This window comes from Marmota flaviventris, chromosome 5, assembly GCF_047511675.1.
Source record: "Marmota flaviventris isolate mMarFla1 chromosome 5, mMarFla1.hap1, whole genome shotgun sequence".
Classification (NCBI taxonomy): domain Eukaryota; kingdom Metazoa; phylum Chordata; class Mammalia; order Rodentia; family Sciuridae; genus Marmota; species Marmota flaviventris.
The window spans coordinates 25,437,651-25,458,277 of NC_092502.1; the positions used below are offsets into that span (position 1 = coordinate 25,437,651).

A 20,627-nucleotide genomic window follows, 5' to 3' on the forward strand; every position below is an offset into this window, starting at 1 on the left:
TGTTGTTTGATCAAATGTGGGATGGGGTAATGTTGAGGAGAAATAATTTAGTTCAGTGAAAATTCAGACTGCTTGAATGTGCTCAACTGAACATGGTGGCACACACCAATAATCCCAGCTATTTAGGAGGCTGAGGCAGGAGGACCACGAGGTTAAGGCCAATTTGGGCCACACAGGAGACCCTCATCTCAAAAACCCTCAGATCTTGAAGGTCTGGATTGAACTGTACCTGCCCTCATTCAGTCAGCAACCCCTCCTAATCCCCTGTACCTGACCTCATTCACCAACTGTAGATGAGCTGGGACTACCACCTCCAGTTCTCTCTTACAAAGAGACTTAGACACACAGTATGGGTATGACATTTGTCATTCCTATCCATAGTGCAAGGGGAATTAGTGACACACCTAGAAGCCAGTGTTTTCCTGCTCGGGTCTGGCACTTTGCTCTTTGCCCTTTGAGCTCACAGTGACCTCTGATTCAGAGAAGGACCTTTTGGAAAGAACATATGAGGGCCACCCAGCAATGGCCTCTCTCAGAACAGCTAATCTTCCCCTCCAGCTGGCAGCCCCGGCTAATCTAAGACAAAGGGATTATTAAAAGTCAAGAGTGTGTGTTCAACACACTCTTCTTCAAGGATAAGAGGGTGGTGGAGCTGGGAAAACAGGCCTGACCCATGCACACAGTGAGCCCCTTTGACCTAGGAGAGTTTTGCTCCTCGTAGATTCCGCAGGTCCTTCCCTGGTGATTGTCTCAACTTTGCCTGTTCATTAGAATTACTGGAAAGATTGATCCAGGCCCTCCCTGAGACTCTTGTGTAACTGGGTTGGAGAGGACCCTGGGCATTGTGATATATATTTTAATGGTGATTCCAAAGTGCAGAGGATGGTTTATCTCCATGTGCCAAGAGGCCTGCTGACAAATTGCACAATAGCTGAAAAACTTGCTTGTCTCTCTCTGAATGTTAAATTGCCAAACAATTTTTCCAGGGTCAGAGTAATTCCCTTCCCTCTCTGAACCTGAAGCTCTGCTTTATATAACACACCCAGGTATGGCCCAGAACCTTTGATAGCAAACAGCCTCCCACAGGATGTGAGAGAAAGTCAGCTGGTGGTGACCATAGTCCCGCGGTGTCCCAGCTGTGTCTCGGCAGTGAACTGGGGGAAGGCAGGAGGCTTGCTGGGTCTGAGGCTTCTTTGTCCTCCTCCAGGAGGGACACATTTGGGGCTCCATGAGGAGGACAGCTTTCATCCTGGGCTCTGGTCTTCTCTTGTTTGTGGCCTTCTGGAACTCAGTCACATGGTAAGTCGGCTTGGCCCAGCTCAAATCCAGGACCTGCGGGCAGTTGTGGTGTGGTCGGGGGCAGAGCTTGGAGGAAGGAACTCTCCGCCTATCAGTCTTTATCCAGAAACCTAATGGATTTTCTTCCAAGGCATCTTCAGCGATTTTGGGGTGCTTCTGGCTACTTTTGGCAAGCCCAGTGGGAGAGACTGCTGTCGACCTTTGAAGGGAAAGAGTGGATCCTCTTCATTATAGGTGAGGTTTCCAGACCACAGTGCCTAGGGGAGGGGGCACAGCCTGGTTTCACTCTTTTTCTTTTGTTCTCTACTTGGAGACTTCTTAGTTCTTTATTCCCAGGGATGAGGACTTGACAAGGGTGCTACAAAAGAGTACTAAGCTTGAGGACAGTACAGACACAGGATATCTAAGAAAAGAAGCTAAGAAGTTTAAGACCCCATGTATAACTAAGTAGAACAACTTTTTAAAAATGGAGACAAAATTATTAAAAAAAAAAGTTGAAGACCCTCTACTGCAAATATAGAAAAATAAGAAATGTTTTATGTAAAAACGAATGCATGTTTAGAGCCATAATCCTGCTTCTACATGTAACTCCACAAGGGCAGAAAACTACACTATTTTGTCTTAAGCTGTGCTCCTGTACCTGGTACAATCTAGTTCTTAGCAAGTGGCCACTCGATAATATTTAGATAGCATAAATGCCTCCAAACTAGCCTAAGAAAACATCATGGAAGGAAAAATCCATTTAAACCTAGACATTTGTAACATTATCTATCATAGTGAACATCCTCAATTACACATTCATTCACTCAAATGATATTAATAGTACAATGTGGCCGGGCTTGATGGCACATCCCTGTAATCCCAGCTGCTTGGGAGGCTGAGGCAGGAAGATCTCAAGTTCAAAGCCAGACTCAGCAATTTAGAAAGGCCCTAAGCAATTTAGCCAGTCCATCTCTAAATAAAATATAAAAAAAGGCTGGGGATGTGGCTCAGTGGTTGAGTGGTCGCTGGATTCAATCCTCAGTACCAAAAAACAAAACAAAATCGTACAATATGCCAAACTTATATGAAGATATAGAAATATTTCAGATGAAGTATTTGCCTACCCTATTCAAAAACTAGGTCATAGTCCAGAAGGGGAGATAAAAGGTGTCAGTCCCAGCCTGGCACAGTGGGGCACACCCATAATCCCAATAACAGAGGCTGAGGAAGAAGTTTTGCAATTTTGAGGCCAGTCGGGGCAATTTAGCAAGACCCTGTCTCAAAAAATGAAAAGGGACATAGCTCAGTGGTAGAGCATCCCTGGGTTCAGTCCCCACTGTTAACCAAACAAAGTGTCAGTTTTCCCAAAGCAAAAGTACAAACAATGTCCCTGGGGATCATTTTCAGCTGGGAGAATTCTGATCAAACTCAAAAGATTCAGTGGGATATTAAGCAATCACTGAGAGAACAACAGATCACAGACGTGTGGGAAAGTGACTAGAAATCATTTTATATGCTTCTGTTTCAATGATATGAAACAGATAAACCACCTATTATCTGGGAGGTAAGAAAAACACTAGAGAGAGAAGACATTTGCTGGAAAGTTCAAGGGCATTTTACATAGTGGTTTGCATACTGCCTTCCTCCACTCACCTTCACAATTCCAAGTAGGAACTTTAGTGGACACCCCACACACACCCCTACACCCTGGGTAACTACTAACCCAACATTTTTCTTCCCAGCATAAAAAGAAATTATTTATTATATCTGAGTGTAAAAATACACGTGTTCATTGTTAAAAATAAAAATCAGACAACTTGTAATAACCACTATTAATATATTAATGTGCATCTCTAATACTTTGGATATATAGTGATACCTATCAGACATCAAGTATATATAGACTGGGAATTTAACCCAGGGGGGCTTTCCCACTAAGCTATATCTCCAGCCCTTTTTATTTTTATTTTGAGACAGGGTCTTTCTAAGTTATTGAGGCTGACCTCAAACTTAAGATCCTCCTGCCAAATTGCTGGGATTACAGACGTGTACCACCATGATTAGCACACCAACTATTTTTTTAAAACCCATTTTTTTTTCATTGAATAGGCTGTTATGTCAATCAATATAAACAATATTTTCAGTGGCCCAGTCTATTCCATTATATAAAAGGATTCTAACATATTAGCCATTCCCTACTAACAGACTTTAAGTCTGCTTTTAATGTTTTCTTATGATTAAAAAAAATGCTGTGATGGACATGTTTGTATATGAATCTATATGTTTTTGCTTTCTTTCTCTCTTTCTGTCTCTGTCTCACTTTCTTTTTTACTTCAGATATTACCAAATTACCCTCCAGATGGTTTGCACCAATCATCTGCCCCTACAGTGATGGCCAGGTCTCTCCCATGTCCTACCTACCACAAGACACTGATGGAGGATGGAGGGGGCTGGGGGAAGGGGAGCAGAGACCCAGAGTGAAGTTGTCCTTGAAACGTCCTTGCCTTCTGGGATTTTGAATCTAGAGGAGGAGGCAAAATATGGAGAAATAAAGCTAGCAGTTCAAGATTTAGGCAATCCTGTAATATCACTTGAATAACTGCCACCTGGGGTGGACAAAGTGCTATTTGTTCACAGTGGGAAATCAGATGCTTGGAATGAGTTCATGAAAAAGTGGGATGTGGAGCAAAAAACAAAATATAAGGTTTTTTTTGTTGTTGTTGTTGTTTGGTACCAGGGATTGAACACCAGGGCACTTAACCATGGAGCCACATCCCCAGCCCTTTTTATTTTTTGTTTGAAGACAGGGTCTCACTAAGTTGCTTAGGGCCTCGCTAAATTGCTGAGGCTGGCTTTGATCTTGTGATCCTCCTGCCTCAGGCTCCCAAGCCACTGGGATTACAGGTGTGCACCACTCAAATCTGTTTTAAGTTTTGAATATTTTCTGAAATATTCTGTAGCAAGTCAATGCTGTAGAATGTTAATAGGTGGAAGAGGATATACTATTTATTATCCAAATAAGGAAACTCATGAGGGTAAAATGAGGTGTTATTCATAATTATTCTACAATGCCAGCTGTAAATTGAAATCATCCTGTGCAAACAGGGACACGTGACATCCTATTTTTAGATGTTCTGAGAAAACAAGGTCAAACAAGGCTGGGAAAGATTGATATTAACAAAATCAAACAGGTTTCCTGCTGTAGGAATTCTCCGAGCCGTGAATACACTTTTATGGACCAGACGGGGTTCTCCAAAAGAGTAGGGCATGAAGACTCTGATGAAAGAGTTGAGAACCTTACACTTCAGGAAATGCAGCCCTGATGACACCTGAAGTCCCACTCCTCCATGCTAGGTAACAGGGATCAGGTTCCCCAGGTGACTCCTAGACCAGGGCCCACCGCAAACCCTCCATACCCAAGCACTTCACCAGTTAGTTCATAAAGGCTTTGTAGGCACAGCCTCCCAAAGGCCAATTTCAAATCATTTCTGTTAGAGTATATGATGTGCAGGAACACCCTTTGATGTGTGTGTGTGTGTGTGTGTGTGAGCACATCTGTATCTAACAACCTTAAAGATTGTTGTCCCCATTTTACAGCCAAGATAAAAAAAAAATACAGATATTTCTTAAGTGACCTGTCCATGGTCCCACAGCTGGTTTTTCAACCAGGACTCTAAGTAGGGCCCTTGGTGTCCAGCCAGGTGTCCCCCATAGCCAGGCACAGTCACCCTAACTTTTGTGTTCAGTTAATATGTGTATTGCAAAGCCCGATGCCACCCTGATTGTTCCCTTCTGCTTTCAAACTGCAGGTGCCACCCAAGTGCCTTGTCTGCTCTTCTGGGCTTTCAATGGGCTTCTACTGGTGGTGGACACCACTGGAAGACCCAACTTCATCTCCCGCTATCGAATTCAGGTTGGCAAGAACGAACCGGTAAGAGTTGCTGTGACTTCTCTTGGTCAAAGCCCAGAAAGCCAGTCTCAGAATTCTTACTGCCGGCCCAGAGGGACAAAGGCCAGTGTGAGCAAAGAAGTCATTGACAAGTCTCCCTCAATTTAGATTAGGAGAGGAAAATCATTTGCCCTGAATCTCAGAGTCACTCAGCCAGGGGTCAGTGTACACCAGTGTTCTTGTCTCCTGATTCCCAGGCCTGGCTCTGTACCTGGGGTGCTGCCCTTCAACCCTACAGTTGGCATTGTAGGGACAGAAGTCATCATCTCAGGGGGCTGGGGACATAGCTCAGTTGGTAGAGTGCTTGCATCACTTTCACAAAGCCCTGGGTTCAATCCCTAGCACCACCACCAAAAAAAAAAAAAAAAAAAGTAGTCATCTCAGCCTGGTACTGGGCCATGCCAGGGATGTTGAATGGCTCCTCTTTGTCATGGGAACCTAGACAAGGAGAGCAGGATGCGGTTGCCACTGGGTAGTGAGACTGACAGCCACCAAGACAAGCAATAATCTCACCTTAACAGAGGAGTATGGATTCTGAATGCAGAGATGGCAGTTGTATTGTTGTTGTGTTTTGGTACTAGGGAGTCTACCCATGCCTTATTACATGCTAATAATAATAGCACTCTATTACTGAAATACATCCCTAGCCCTTTTTATTTTATTCTGAGATGGGGGCCTCACTAAGTTGCCCAGGCTGGCCTTGAACTTGCGATCCTTCTGCCTTAGCCTCCTGAGTAGCTGGGATTACAGTGGTGGACCACAGAACCCAGCTTGAGATAGTTGCATTTTCAGCCGGTCCTCCTTCCTAATTATTCAACTGAAACAATGGGGCAAGTTACTTGGGAAAATCTATGATGAACAACATCCCAGACCCTGCTTAGGGGGAGCTCCAACCTGCTTGGCACCAGGAAGGGAGTCCCACCACTCCAGGGGCCTGGCTGGCCTGCTTGGTGCTCTGACAAGCTCCACAAACCTTCTCTTACACAACAGGAAAAAGCCTGGTTCTGAAACCCAGATTCTTTCCTCAGCTCCACCCTAAATACATTCTGGCTGCTTTCCTTGCTAAAACAACAATCATCTTTTGATCATGTGGCTAGGTGCCTGGGTGAATCACCCAGCTCTCAGGGCATTTTGACCCGGCCTAGCACTTCAGAAAGGCGGAACAGGTAAACTGTGCTCTTGACTCAGCCCTTCAGAATGCCCCCTTCCTGAAAGGGAGCTGCTGGCCTGGCACACACTGCCCTTCTCTTGAGATGACAACCACCAGCCAGCCGGGAAGACTTCCTCCAGGTCTAGCCTGGCAGGACATGAGCCCAGAGAGTCAAAGCCTGATATTCATCTTTCATTGATGGATCTCTCTCTCTCTCTTTTTTTTTTTTGTACCAGGGATTGAACCCAGGGGCGCTTCACCGCTGAGCCATATCCCCAGCCCTTTATTTTTTATTTTGAGAGAAGGTCTTGCTGAGTTGCTTAGGGCTTCACTAAGTTGCTGAGGTTGACTTTGAACTTGCGATCATCCTGCCCCTCCCAAGTCCCTGGGTGTACAGGCGTGGGCCACAGCTCCCAGCATGATGGCTCTCTTTAGCAGCCACCACTGACTAAATTCTTACATCTTCGAGGCCAAGAACTATAATTAGCATCACTATTCAGATGAGGAAACGGAGGCTCTAAAATGTTCCATAGGTAGAACTATGATTCAGACTTGGGCTTCCTGATTCCAGGACTCATGCTCTTAACTACCAGTCAACATCAACTCAAGCCGGGCACCATGGCACACACCTGTAATCCCAGTGGCTTGGGAAGCTGAGACAGGAGGATTGCGAGTTCAAAGCTAGCCTCAGCCATGGCGAGGCACTAGGCAACTCAGTGAGTGCCTGTCTCTCAGTGAGATCCTGAGAAATAAAATACAAAATAGGGCTGGGATGTGGCTCAGTGGTCGAGTGCCCCTGAGTTCAATCCACAGTACCAAACAACAACAACAAATCAGCTCAAGAACATCACCAACCTCTGTACAACCTGAAAGTTTATGATGAGGAGATAGTAGGGAGGTTCCATTGCATTTTGCAGAGGCTAAGATTCAGAAAGGTGCAGAGACTTGCTGAAGATCAGTCTGTGACTAGGACCCAGAGCCAGGGCCCATCCCAGCTGACTCCAAATTCAGTGCTCCTGTACTGTGTGCAGCCCAGGTGGGCACACAGGTAGGAAGGAACCTCCCAGGACCATTTAGTCTTTGGCTTTCTCCAGAAAGGACTGACCCCAGGAGAAACTATCAGAAGCAGATCCTCAAATGGGGGCCAAATGCTACCTGGCACTCACACAGTCCATCTCTGTCTAGCTACTGTCCCACTCCCCTGAATGACTGGGGCACACCTGCAAGCTCAAATCACCAGCGCCTTCCCAACTAACCTCCCTCCCTGGGGTTGGCCTTGCTCCCTGCTTCATTCAGAGAACTAAAGCACAAGAGAGCTTCGCAGACACCTCATGGGCCTCCTGGCAACAGTGTCTGTGTCCTCCGCCTGCCCATCTGGTTCTGCAGGTGAACTCTTCCTGTTCTGACCTGCAGTTTCTTGCACTCTGTGTGCAGCACCTATCACCTCTTGTCTGCACCAGGAAAGTGCCTTAGCAATTTCAGCAATTCTCACCTTTTTTTTTTTTTTTTGGCAGGGGGAGGGGTCCCAGGAATTGAACCCAGGGGTGCTTAATCTGTGAGCCATATCCCCAGCCCCCTCCTTTTTTTTAAAGAGAGAGAGAGAGAGAGAGAGAGAGAGAGAGAGAGAGAGAGAGAATTTCAATATTTATTTTTCAGTTTTCGGCGGACACAACATCTTTGTTTGTATGTGGTGCTAAGGATCGAACCCGGGACGCACGCATGCCAGGCGAGCACGCTACCGCTTGAGCCACATCCCCAGCCCCCCCAGCCCCCTTTTTAAAAATATTTTATTTTGAGACAGGGACACCCTAAGTTACTCAGAGCCTCACTAAGTTTCTGAGGCTGGCTTTGAACTCACAGTCCTCCTGCCTCACACTCCCAAGCCACTGGGATTACGGATGTGCGCCGCCATACCCAGTCACCTTTCTCTCTCTTTTTTTTTTGGGGGGGTGGGTGGGTACTGGGGATTGAATCCAGGGGAACTTAACCACTGAGCCATATCCCCAGCCCTTACTGTATTTTATTTAGAGACAGGGTCTCACTGAGTTGCTTCGTGCCTCAATAAGTTGCTGAGGCTGGCTTTGAACTAGGGATCCTTTTTCCTCAGCTTCCTAAGCCACTGGGATCCCAGGCGTGTGCCACCACACCTGGCTCATCTTTTTTTGTATTCTCTCTCTCTCTCTACCCCATCACAACCCCAGATTATTCCTCTCTGTATTATAAATAGGCTATAATTTTTCATTTTTCCCATGATAAAAAAGAAAGCAATCCTTGACCCCGCCTCCCCCAAATCACTAGCATGGTAGCCAGTTCCCAATCATCCCCGTCCAACTTTTTCCCCAAAATTTTGTTATAATGAAAAAAATCAAACACACAGACACAAAAATGTTGAAAGGTTCTTACAATAATCACTCATTTACATACATTCAGATTCATCAATTGTAAACATTTTACAGTTTCTGCTTTATGTATAAATATATACGCATGTGTAATATTTTACCTAAATGTTTGAAGGTAAGCTCAGGACATTGTAAGACTTCATCCCTAAGTCCTTCAGCCTACGTCTCCTAGGAATAATCACAAAAGCTCAGCCTCTCTAGAAACATTCTTCCAATGGGTGGTCTCCCCCAAACAGGGTTCCACCAGAAGTCCTTTCTGCAAGGTCACCAATGATCCAGGCTCAGGCTTGTGTCATTAAGTCCCCAAATGCATCACCACAGTTGTGCATTCCCTTGTCCTTGGCTTCAAGGACACCCCACTCTCAGGCGCTCCCCTTATCTCCTTCAGAGTCACGCCTTCTGGTTCCTTCTCTTCTCCCCAACCTCTTAAAGTTGACTGCCCCAGGGCTCTGGCCTGGATCCTCTTTTCCTCTTTATCTTCATTCCCTCCTTATCTCTTCAGTGTTATGACCTTAAACACCACCTGTACACTGAGGCTCCTATAGAACTCTCTCTTGAATTCCAGGCTCAAATACCCTGCGGCCTCCTTGCTCTTCTCCAGCCACACAGGCCAGGAATATGGCTGTCCTAGACCTTCTTACCAGCCTGGCCTTCGCTTGAAGGCGTTTTCCCTACGTGTCTGTTTGGCCGGGTCCCTTCTCTTCTTTTGTGTGTCTACATCTTACCATGTCAGTGAGGCTACCCTGCCGGGTCTATTCAGGGTGAACAGGTGCCTCGCCCCTGACCTGGGGGTCCTGCTGCTGTCCTTCTCTCCTTTAAACTTCCTTGTCACTAAAACACTTATCACCCAATATATATTTTGATATTTGCAAAGCCTGTCTTCCCTACCAGAATATAAATCCATTAAGCCAGGAATTTTGTTGTTTAATGATTTTCATCACCTAGAACACTACATAGTAAACACTAAGTACCAGTTGAATGCATGGATGGACAAACAGACAAGATTGGCACCTTCTTCTTGGTCAAGATTTCCAGAAGACATTCATGGCCTCATCTTACATGTGATCTCAAATGAGGCTGGCCAGGTCTGGCCTCATTATGGGACAGAAATAAAACATGAGTGAATTTTGAGGTCAAAGGGGGGTGTGAGCTGTGCACAGTGGGCCCAGGTGAAAACGCTTGGGCAGGCCTCCCTCCTGACAGCCCATCACCACCACCAGGAGGTAGTCAAGAGGCTAGAAGAGCAACCCTGCCTTGTTTTTCCTGTCTGTCCTGGGCCCAGTTCAGTGAGGCTGGACACACAGGAGGCAGATAACTCGGGTCTCTGCATTCTTCACTAACAAGGTTCTCCCACTCAGGGGATTTGGCACCTTCTCCAAATATGGTGGCTCCTCAGGATGCCTGCCAGGAAGACATGATGCTTGGCCTGAGATGGAGAGGACAGTGGTGTTATCTGCAGAACCAGGAAGGGAGAAGCAGTCTTGGGCAGCCTGAACACTGCGTGGCGCAGTCTCCAAGGGAGTGGTGTTACTCATCCACCCGACAGCCAGGGCCTTCCTGCTGCGATGTCCCCAGTCCCAGGGCTGGGGGTCAGGCAGGAGATTCCAGCTATGCCCAGACATCACCCCAAATTTATCTCTGAGTTACAGGCTCCTGTGAGCAGGTCACAGTGGAGCCACTTTTCCAGACGGGAAAGACCTACTTCTCACACTTCCTTCCCTCAACAGGTAGACCCCATGAAACTCCGCCAGGCTGTGCGCACAGTTCTTTTCAACCAGTTCGTGATCACTCTCCCTATGGCAGTCTTCTTCTTTCCCCTCCTCAAGTGGCGGGGAGACCCCTGCGGCCGAGAGCTGCCTACCTTCCACTTGTTCCTTCTGGAGCTGACCATCTTCACCCTGATTGAGGAAGTCTTGTTCTACTATTCACACCGGTGAGCAGGGGCTCTGCCTGAGCACAGCTCACCCCCATCCTACCTGTGGCTCTGCACTGAAGCTTCTGTTAGTGTGGGACCAACACCCTCTGATCTCAAGTCTCCCGCTAGTGGGTGGCAGGGAGACAAGTATTTTTCCCATAACTGACGGCTTCAAGCGACTGAGGAATGTCCAGCCAAGAAAGAGCTTTTCCATTTGTATGGGGGGTGGGCGGTCTCCCATTCATTGCCTTATTGAATCCTTTCTGGGCAGCACCCTTATTTCACAGCTAATTCGAATGTGAGAGAGACCAAGTAACCCATTCCCTGAGCACACAGCCTCAGGAGTGGGGTCAGACCTAGAGGAGTGCAATCAGTGTTTTCCACTTGACTCCACAGATGTCACCCCTAGTCCCTACCATTGACTTCTGATGGTAGGGAGGGAGAAAGGAGAAAGGAGAATTGGCAGATTATTAAGTACTAATTATTTTCCCAGGCTCCTTCACCACCCAACATTCTACAAGAGAATTCACAAGAAACATCACGAGTGGACAGCCCCCATTGGGGTGACCTCTCTCTATGCCCACCCTATAGAGCATGTGGTGAGTACAGCCCCGGGATCTCCAGAGAAGAGTGGTGGTCCCAACCATCTTCCCTAAGGGCTCCTGCAGAGAATCAGGCCACATAAGGCCTTTCTTCTTCCAATTAATTAGTTGCCATTTATTGTCAACCTGCCTTGTGCCAGACTATATTAGGAGCCTCACAAGCTGAATCCCTTAATTCGCCCAACAACCACTGTAATCCTGATTTTGCTGATGAGGAAGCTGGGACTCAAATAATTAATAACATGTTCCAAGGTACAAAGGTGAATGTCTCCAACAAAACAAGGTCCTGATACTTCCATCTTCTCCAGATCTGAGTCAAGCAAGTCTTCTCCTGGTACCACCTTGGGGCAAAGTGGACACCCACCTGGGTCCCCTCCCTCTCCTAGGCCTGCATCCAATCATCCTTCCTCTTCCAGGCCTCCAACATGCTGCCAGTGATCGCAGGCCCCTTTGTGATGGGCTCCCATTTGTCCTCCATCACGGTGTGGTTTTCCTTGGCCCTCATCATCACCACCATCTCCCACTGTGGCTACCACCTACCCTTCCTGCCTTCGCCTGAATTCCATGACTACCACCATCTCAAGTAAGGCCCTCCTCCCCACAGGGGTCCTTGACCAACAACCACCACCCACACTCTTCAAGCCTCTCAGCACACTGTGTGGGTGCTAGTGGGGAGAGAGGTTTGGAGGCGGGAAAATGACCATCTTGACCTTTTCCTTCTTTCTGACATTGGGCTCTTCTGTCGCTGGGAATTTAACCTTTTGAGTCTCTAATGTAGTTATGGACAGTCTTCAGAAAAATGTGTGTGTGCAGGAAAATCTTGCACGCATTTCCAGGGAAGTTGTGTTTTCTGAAAGCCCCCAGGATTTTTTCAAGTGTGGTCTCTGTACTTCCTAGAGTCACATGAAATGTTTGTTTAAAATGTGGGCTCTTGGGTTCCACTCCGTATCTCAAATCAAAATATTTGCAGGAGCACAGCCTAGAAACCTGCATTTTAACATGTGGCAAGAGGTTCTGAAGCAGGTGGCCCCTGGACCATATCTGAGCAAGCACAGTCCTGTCAGGTTCTTAAGCACATGCGCATCAGAATCACATGGTGAGGTTTCCAAGGGAAGACTCCAAGCTGGGTGTGGTGGCACATGCCTGTCATCCCAGTGATTCTGGAGGGGGAGGCAGGAGAACTGCAAGTTCAAGGCCAGCCTCAGCAACTTACCAAAATCCTATCTCAAAAAAGGGGGGCAGGGAGATGGGGATGCAGCTCCAGATTTTGTAGGTCTGGAGTGGCCCCTTATATATGCTCATAGGATCTCTCCAGGTTGTTCTGATGGATGTGGTCAGGATGGTGGTGATAGGTGTGGATAGGAGGCCAGCATGAAGGACAGAGAGATCCACAAATGGTCCTCCATCCAGCACTGCAGTACCCTCCTCTCCTCTAGGTTCAACCAATGCTATGGCGTATTGGGGGTGCTGGACCACCTCCATGGGACCGACACCATGTTTAAGCAGACCAAGGCCTATGAGAGGCACATCCTGCTGCTGGGCTTCACCCCACTCTCGGAGAGCATCCCCGACTCCCCAAAGAAGATGGAGTGAAAGGGCCCTTGCCAGTCCTATCCCAAGAGTGGGATTCCAAGACACCAAGGCCTCATGATTGCACCTAACAACTTGCCTCCTTCAGCCACACACTCTAATGATGGCACCATTAGGGCAGAGGAGAGGCTGGCTTCCTAGAAAAGCAGGGCCAAGGATAGGGCCAGGGCTTCCCCCAAACTTCTGTCCTTGTCCCTTCATGGGACCAGGAGTTAGCTTAAGGAAAAGGGGAAAAAAGGTTCCTCAGACTGGAGGCCAGTCAGAGGAGGAAACCACTTTAAGAGGGCTCTGGCCAGGCCCTCTGGTCCTCTGCTGTGGGATGGAGGAAGGTCATCCCCTTCCCACTGTCTTGTGGCCTAGGTAAGATGCAGAGAATGATGGAGAGGGAAGTAGGACTAAGGCAATTTGGGCCCCAGGGAGAGCTCTTTCTGGTGTCAAGGAGTGGGGGAATCAGATCTATCACTTTGCTTCTTCCTACCCTTTTGGGCTTTTCCATACCTTAGTCAGGCCAGGGCCAGTTGTCCCTGGCAAATAGTTACAGGTCTGATTTTCACATGCCATGTGCCAGTCCCCATTCCACCCACTCCCATCACACACACACACAGGTCCCATTTCAACTCTGCCTCACTACACATAAACACCCACAGGTGCTCCTCCCTGATCAACTGATAACAAGGAAGCACAGGCTACACCCAGAAGGATCAGGGTCACAACCCTTTGGGGATACCTGAGGAGTCCAGAAAAAAATGGCCAAAGGGCAAAACTCTTTTTCTCTGAAATGGTTAACCAGTTTTCTTAACAGGGATTATTTGACTGGGTTTTAGCAGATACATTTTTCAAATGAAATCTAACCAGGACCCTTTTTATCTGAAACAAAGCCACAGGGCTATCTGGGTTTGAAACAATCACCTCCCTTACCTCCCCTTAGGAGCAACATGCTCTTGAACCTTGTAGCTCCCAAAAATTCAGACTACTCTTTGAAAGGCCACCATTACTACTATTATCATTTACCCCCACCCTACTGGGGATTGAACCCAGGGGTGCTCTACCACTAAGCTACATCCCCAGCCCCTTTTATTTTTCTATTTTGAAAATAGAAAATATTGCCCAGACTGACCTTGACCTGGTGAGACTCTTACTATCAACCTAGAGTCACTGAGATTATAGAGGCAAGTGCCACCACATCTAGTTCATTTACTAAATTCTTGTATGTGTACTTGTGCCTATTACTGACTTTCAGTTCTTTTGGGCCAAGAAAACCACCTACTGTGACCAGGTGAGATGGTGCACACAGCTGTAATCATGTGACCAAGGCAGGAGGATCACCAGTTCAAAGCCAGCCTGGACAACTTAGCATGACCCTGCCTCAAAAAAGTACAAGGGCTGGGGACAGAGCTCAGTGGTAAAGGTACCTCTGGGTTCAATCCTTAGTAGCAGGAAAAAGTGTATATATATATATGGAAAATAACCTATTGTGGTTTTACAAAAACCTTAACATAGCTGGTACAGACCTGTAGACCCAGCTACCTGGGAGCTGAGGCAGGAGGGGCCAGTCTCTTTGCAACAGTGAGCCCCCATCTCTTTGGAGACAAGGAAGATCACACAGGGCCAAGCCTCCAAGCAAGACTACCCCAAACTACTTCCGCCTGAGCACCAGGACCGCAGAGGACTTGCCCAGTAGGCCAAGTCAACACTCAGCAGGCAGCACCTTCCCTGGCCTTCCAAGCCCCCCTGCCCTCTCTGGCCTTGAGGGGCCCAGTCCTGTCTAGTGTATCCAACTGTTAAGTTCTCCCAGCTGCTGGCCTGCACTCACCTACAACCAAGCATCTGGAAACAAGTCCCTTAGTACACTTGAGAGGATGGGGGATGGGGAGACTATATGAGAATTGCTTTAGATTTCAAGGTGCTGTACAAAAGGCATAGAGGGACAAGAGGCTGTTATTGTCCTGGCTGCCATTGTTTGGCACCTACACTTATCCTTTTCTCAAATAGAATGGCCCTGAAGTTGGTAAATAAGACTGGGGGAAAAAAGAAAAAAGCCTTAAAGTCCCAGCAGAAAATGTGAAGAAAAAGCATTTAAAATAAACCTGCTTCCATTTATTCCTGATACTTTGTTTTTTTTTTTTTTCCTCCTATAAGACTTGTTCTAATGCTCATGATCATGACATTTGGGAGCTAAGACAGTGCAATCAGTAGCCTTTTTTTTTTTTTTTTTAAAACAGAGAGGTGAGAGAGAGAGATAGGGAGAGAGAGAGAATTTTTGATATTTATTTTTTAGCTTTCGGCAGACACAACATCTTTGTTTGTATGTGGTGCTGAGGATCGAACCCGGGCCGCACGCATGCCAGGCGAGCGCGCTACCGCTTGAGCCACATCCCCAGCCCCAATCAGTAGCCTCTTTGATGACCATTCCTGACAGGAATGTGTGGAAGTGAGGATGAACTAATACATCTCCCTGTTCCCAAAGTACCAATCCACAGAACCCTGGCCACTTCTAAGCTTCCTTTGGCCAGTAGAGGTCCTGGGTGGTACTGAAGTTAAGTGCCCATCAAAGACTAGTGGGGGGAAAAATCAACTCTAGAAGACCATTTGCTAGGGACTGCACCATGTATGGGAGACAGAAAATGGTCAGATGACCACGTGAGGCTATGACTCACTTTTTTCTCTGTAGAGTGGGGCTCACTGTTCCATCCCCGTCTCAGGGATCCCTGTACGACACAGGTTCCACAAGGTATGATTACTGAACCGTTACTTCTTCACTCACAAGAGTCTCTTCAGGGAGGAGCTGTGCCAACACTCTACAAGGGACACTAACTTTTTCTTCTTGGCTATCTTTGATTACAAGACCAGGCCCAGGCAGCGGATGGAGCCCAAGTGCCATCAAGTACGCTCCCACTCACATCTGGCAGTCTATGTCCCCCAACTCTCACTTAAGACATGGATTTAAAGCTGGTATAAAAAAAAAAAAAAAGGCTCTAAAGACCATTGAGGAAGCCACCTCGATGCACTGGCAGCCCAATGGAGGCCCTGCCTTCAGCAGACTCCCCCAAAGTCCACTGATAATGCCCTTGCAGGTGCCACTCAGATGCAGCGCAAGTTTCCTCTGGCTCTGGGGAACCCTATCTGGGCTCTATCTCACACCCAATAGCAGCACCCCATATGGGAGACAAGCCAGTATTTTGCCTTTTCAAATTTTTATTTTTATACATTTTTTTTGTATTAAAAAGAAAAGCATAATTACCACAAATTACAAAGGACTAAAGCAGGACTAGAATAATGAATGAATCACTTCAGCCTGGAAAGCAGATACTCTCAATAATATTAATGTTATAATACAAGCTCATTCAAGTATTTTACATTTTTTTTTTTTTTTTGTCCTTTTAAATGTGATATCCTAGCACATGGTAAAGATAATGTACTACGAGCGTAAGGTGGAACCTTCTTCGCAAAGCCAGATGACAAGTTTTCCTCTCCAGTGAGAATTGGGCTGTAAGTTCTTATGTTCTCTGCCTCTGCCATCAACATGGCTGAAGGAGAGGGTGGGGCTGGGGAGAATCCAGGAACCCTTCCACACAAGAGGTACTTTGAGGTTCCCATTTGGGAGGGTGCCAGATGATCCAGACCACTCTACCCAGGCTTTTGGCAAAACACCCCTAGCTCTCCCAAAGGCTAGTCTTCTCGCTTCCTCCACCCCACTTCCAGAGCCTCCTGAGCAGCTTACTTTCTTTTGTAAATCAATCATTAGAAAAGGGGGGGGGGGGGGGAAGAGCTACAATGAAACAAAAACATTTAACTTTGACATGGGGGCTCAGTGCCTCTTGCTGTCGTTCTGAGCCCTAGGGGTCCAGGCTGAGGCAGGACTGGGTAGCCTTCTCTACTGATAGTGCATGTGTCTCAGGTTCTGGAGAGGGCACAAGAAAAACCTGTCCCTCATCAGGGCTTAGGCACACACAGACCTTCTGTTTGACACCTACAGGTCATTCTGGCATGGACCAACCTTAGAAGGGCAGAGAATAAACAGGGGGTTGGGGAAGGCTGTTGCTTTGTGTCTCAGGTCTTAAGATTCCCATGGGAAGGTGGTGGATGTGAAGTGGCTAGTCCTGATGGCCCCTGCCACTCATACTTGTCACAGATACATCGGTCCTAAATTCAAGTGTCTTCAGAAAGTGAAGATGTAAACTACTCTTTGCAACATTAACTCCTAACATGTTACAAAAAAAAAAAAAAAGAAAAAGAAAAGAAAAGAAAATAGCCCCTCACCCCTCCTCAGCCTATGTTGAGATGAAGTTCTCACTTACTCACCCCAAAGGTGCTTCCTCCTTCAGGGATATCTGAGAGGATCAGGGAGAGGATGGCAGCCCCTGGCCTGGGAGTAACTAGACGAGAGCAGCCTTTTCCCACCTCCAAGGCTTCCTTGTGTCCCCAAACCCAGCAAGGGTCAAACACTGAGGTTTTTGCGGTGCTGGATACAATACAGGGCTGAATGACCCAAAGGAAAAAAAGGGGGAAAGGGAGGGAGAAGGAGGTCCAGGAGTCCAGTGTCTGGGACAATGTGGGGCAGGCACACCAGACTGGTTAGGGAGAGGCCTCAGATCCCATTGTCATAGCAGAGACCAGACATTCATCCTTGGTTCAAGACGACTGGGTCACAGGAAGTGAGATGGGCTTCCCACATACTAAGCACTGGGATGACAGAGGTGAGGGGGCACACAAACTAAAAGCAATGAGGTACCCAAAGACAGAGGGCAAGTGAGCCCCTGTCAGCCTGGGATACTGTCTCCTATTCCCAACCTTTGTGCCAACAGAGAAACCTGTTGAAAAGGAGGGCCAAAGAAGTTTCAGTAATTGAGCAACAAGACTGCAAACTTCTCCGTGTTGCCCAGTTCCCATTGGGGGTGAACATGCAGTCATGCCCGTACTTGACACACATCCCAGTCTGTGCGGGTCAGTCGGTCACCCTCCCTAGCTTCTGACGACAGTAGACTCCAGCCATTCCATTGTCATTCACAGCCCAACTCAAGCAGTCAGTGGCTGGAGAAGAGAAGTTAGGTATACTCTATGTCCACATATACCTTCCTGCCACAGGGCTTCACCAACTGGCAGGATTCCCCCCAGCCCCCAATTCCTCCTCATCCCTCGTTCCCAGGCGGGGTCTCGTTCCCAGTTGGGGTTGATCAGAGAGAGGGTGGGCAGAGATGGCTTGCAGAGGGGGGGGGATGCAAGATGGGGAGACCCCACCAGACCCTCGGAAAAGAACGGCACCTTTCTCCACCTTTCACGAGACATAAAGCTTCCTTGAGGTCTCGGTGATCTTTCAGGACAATGTGAGAAACATATCCAAGCCTCAGCTACCAGGTGTTCCCCTTTCCCCTCTGGCATGGGGAAGACGCTCGGGCTGAGGACAAGTGTGTTCCAGATCCAGGCCAACTCTGTTTTCCAACAGTTTGAAGCAAACTTGGCCTTGGGATTCCAAGGGTAGGATGAAGGGTGTCACGGCAGGACGGGGCCTGGCGTGAGGCAACAGCAAGCAGAGCAAGGACACGAAAGTGGCAGCAGTGTACAGACACAGGACGTCAGCTTCAACGATGCAACAGCAGGGATATTTTGGGCACGGCTCTGACAGCCGCCCCCAACTCTCTTGCCTCCAGGCGGGAGGCACTGTACATGCAACTCAGTCCAGAGAAAGATCCAGCCAGTCCAAGCCCAGGCACATCCAGAGAAGGTGGGAGCTCTTCAGGTCGACTCCACCGAGGAAAACAGGCATTTGGGTATTATTTCAGATTCCCGCTCCACAATAAGGCAACTTTTAAAAAAATATTATTTCCAAGAACAAAACAAAACAAACAAAAAAAATTCCAAGGAGAGGGGAAAGACATCACTTTCTATGGATTAGGTGGGGGTTTTCTGATTTTTTTTCTTTTTCTTTTTTTTATGGTCTATTTTTTCTTTTTTTTTTCGTTTTTCCAAGGATGGAAAGGTCAGAGAAAAATAAAATAAATCATCTTTCAATAGTCTTTTCTGGTATGAGCAGCGTCTCTCTGGGCTGGGGAGTAAGGGGTGTGGGGAAAGGGGAGTGGGAGAGGCTGAAACCTCCCCCAACCCCCACTTTTAGATCCTTTGGTTTCCTTCTCCCAGAAGATGGCAGAAGGGCATGGTAGGGACAGCAGGGAGAGAACACGGTGATGGCAAACCCCACATAGTCAGGGGCTAGTGCTCCTGGGGCCCAGGCGCTGTTAGAGCCTTCCACAGGACAGTGCTGGGCAACAGGGCCCACAGGGCCTTCTGGTGGGCTGCATAGTTGGCTTGGGGGGGAGCAAGAAGAGGCTGTGGGTGGGGACCAGGGTTGCGGCATATCAGCCAAGGGCAGGGCTGAAGAGTGATTTTGGTAATCCAGACAAACTATCAATAATTTAAAACTTGATATATATATATATATATGTATATATATATAAAAAAAATCTCCCCCCTTTCCCTCCCCCCTTAGAAGAAGCTGGGATGGAAGAGTCATGGAGAGAGGAGAAGGGAGTTACGTGGAGGCTCTGCCCAGGGTACCTCTAATAGCCCAAATGGTGTACACACTGCTACTCAGCACAGAGGCCTGCTCTATTAATTCCAGGCCAGTCCCTTCTTTGTCCCCTCTCCTGGGACTGGGCACCCCCATGGACCCTCGACCACCCCACCCCTTCCCCACTCTAAACCCCAGGGCTAAAGGGCTTTTCACTTTCCCAAAGTCTGTGTATCCGAGTGCTGGCTTGTCCATTTGGCATCTTCCCGGATGGGCTGGCCAGTAGGTGGTGTAGGGGGTTGGTTGATCACGGTGGCAGGCCTGCTGGAAGACTGGGAGGGGCACCGCTTCCTGCCCTCACCGCTGCCACCTCCTGCTACCACTGGGTGTCGCTTGTGGTTGCCTTCCTCACCCATGGGGGGCTGCAACACAGCAGAAAGTCACAGGTAATTAGGGAATTACTATCCACTTCTTACCAGGGCTGCCTAGAGATCTACCTCCAAATGTAGACAATGGATTTGACCTTAAAAATGAATACCAGATATTAAGCATTTCTCTATGACATAGACTATGCTATTTAATGCATATTCTCCTGTGGCGCTCTCATCTTTCTTTGATGATCTCATTTTACATGTGTGGAAAATGAGACACAGGAAAGTAATTTACCCAGGATCCCATAGCTGTTTAAATGGAAAACACAAAATCTAGGTCCATCTCTCCCAAAGACCAGACTTTCATCCACATCCATATTGCTTGGGATCTGCTGAAGGATGATGTATGGAATGTGGCATGCAGTATACTATATGCCTCAGCTCAGAAGGCCTAGATGCTTCTGGAGGACACCTCACTCCCCTCCAGGCACCTCCACGGGCCACTGAATGAAATGTCAAGATTATAAATCACCACAACAAAGATCCTGTGACCTTAAGAACATTATCTTCCCTCTCGGGTACCAAAATTAAACCTCTGTTCCACCTACGAGGTTTACCAATCAATTATATAAGGACTCGCTGCAATTGTACACCCCTCCCCCCAAGGATAGAATATATTAGGAGGCTTGGGAAATATTTTTCTATACCCCTGGATAGTCACAATCCTCAGTGTACCCATCTGTGGGTATGTGATAATAATAAGCCCTTCCTACTTCACCACTAAAGTGTCCAATGAGGTCAACAAGAATCATCTAGCATAGTACTTGAGAATAACCACTCAGTGGCAGTTTTATTTATTTATTTG

At 47.4% G+C, this 20,627-nt stretch overlaps 2 protein-coding genes across 5 annotated transcripts in view; one reads left to right on the top strand and one right to left on the bottom strand.

Annotated features, from left to right (window-relative positions):
* Faxdc2 (fatty acid hydroxylase domain containing 2) overlaps window positions 1-14,993 on the top strand; it is a 31,132-nt gene extending 16,139 nt beyond the window's left edge. The window contains exons 3-9 of one of the 2 annotated variants that reach the window (XM_027938613.2): window positions 1,208-1,299; window positions 1,430-1,533; window positions 5,091-5,212; window positions 10,507-10,712; window positions 11,188-11,293; window positions 11,713-11,879; window positions 12,733-14,993. In XM_027938613.2, coding sequence (XP_027794414.1) covers window positions 1,208-1,299; window positions 1,430-1,533; window positions 5,091-5,212; window positions 10,507-10,712; window positions 11,188-11,293; window positions 11,713-11,879; window positions 12,733-12,889 — 954 coding nt within the window. In that variant the 3' untranslated portion in view covers window positions 12,890-14,993. Of the gene's footprint in view, window positions 1-1,207; window positions 1,300-1,429; window positions 1,534-5,090; window positions 5,213-10,506; window positions 10,713-11,187; window positions 11,294-11,436; window positions 11,880-12,732 lie in introns of those variants that run through there. The other variant, XM_027938615.2, reaches the window with a different exon arrangement.
* Window positions 14,994-16,063: 1,070 nt separating this feature from the next.
* Window positions 16,064-20,627, bottom strand: part of Larp1 (La ribonucleoprotein 1, translational regulator) — an 84,338-nt gene continuing 79,774 nt past the window's right edge. For all 3 annotated transcript variants that reach the window (XM_027938771.2, XM_027938770.2, XM_071612032.1), the window contains exon 19: window positions 16,064-19,813. In XM_027938771.2, coding sequence (XP_027794572.2) covers window positions 19,604-19,813 — 210 coding nt within the window. In that variant the 3' untranslated portion in view covers window positions 16,064-19,603. The remainder of the gene's footprint in view (window positions 19,814-20,627) is intronic.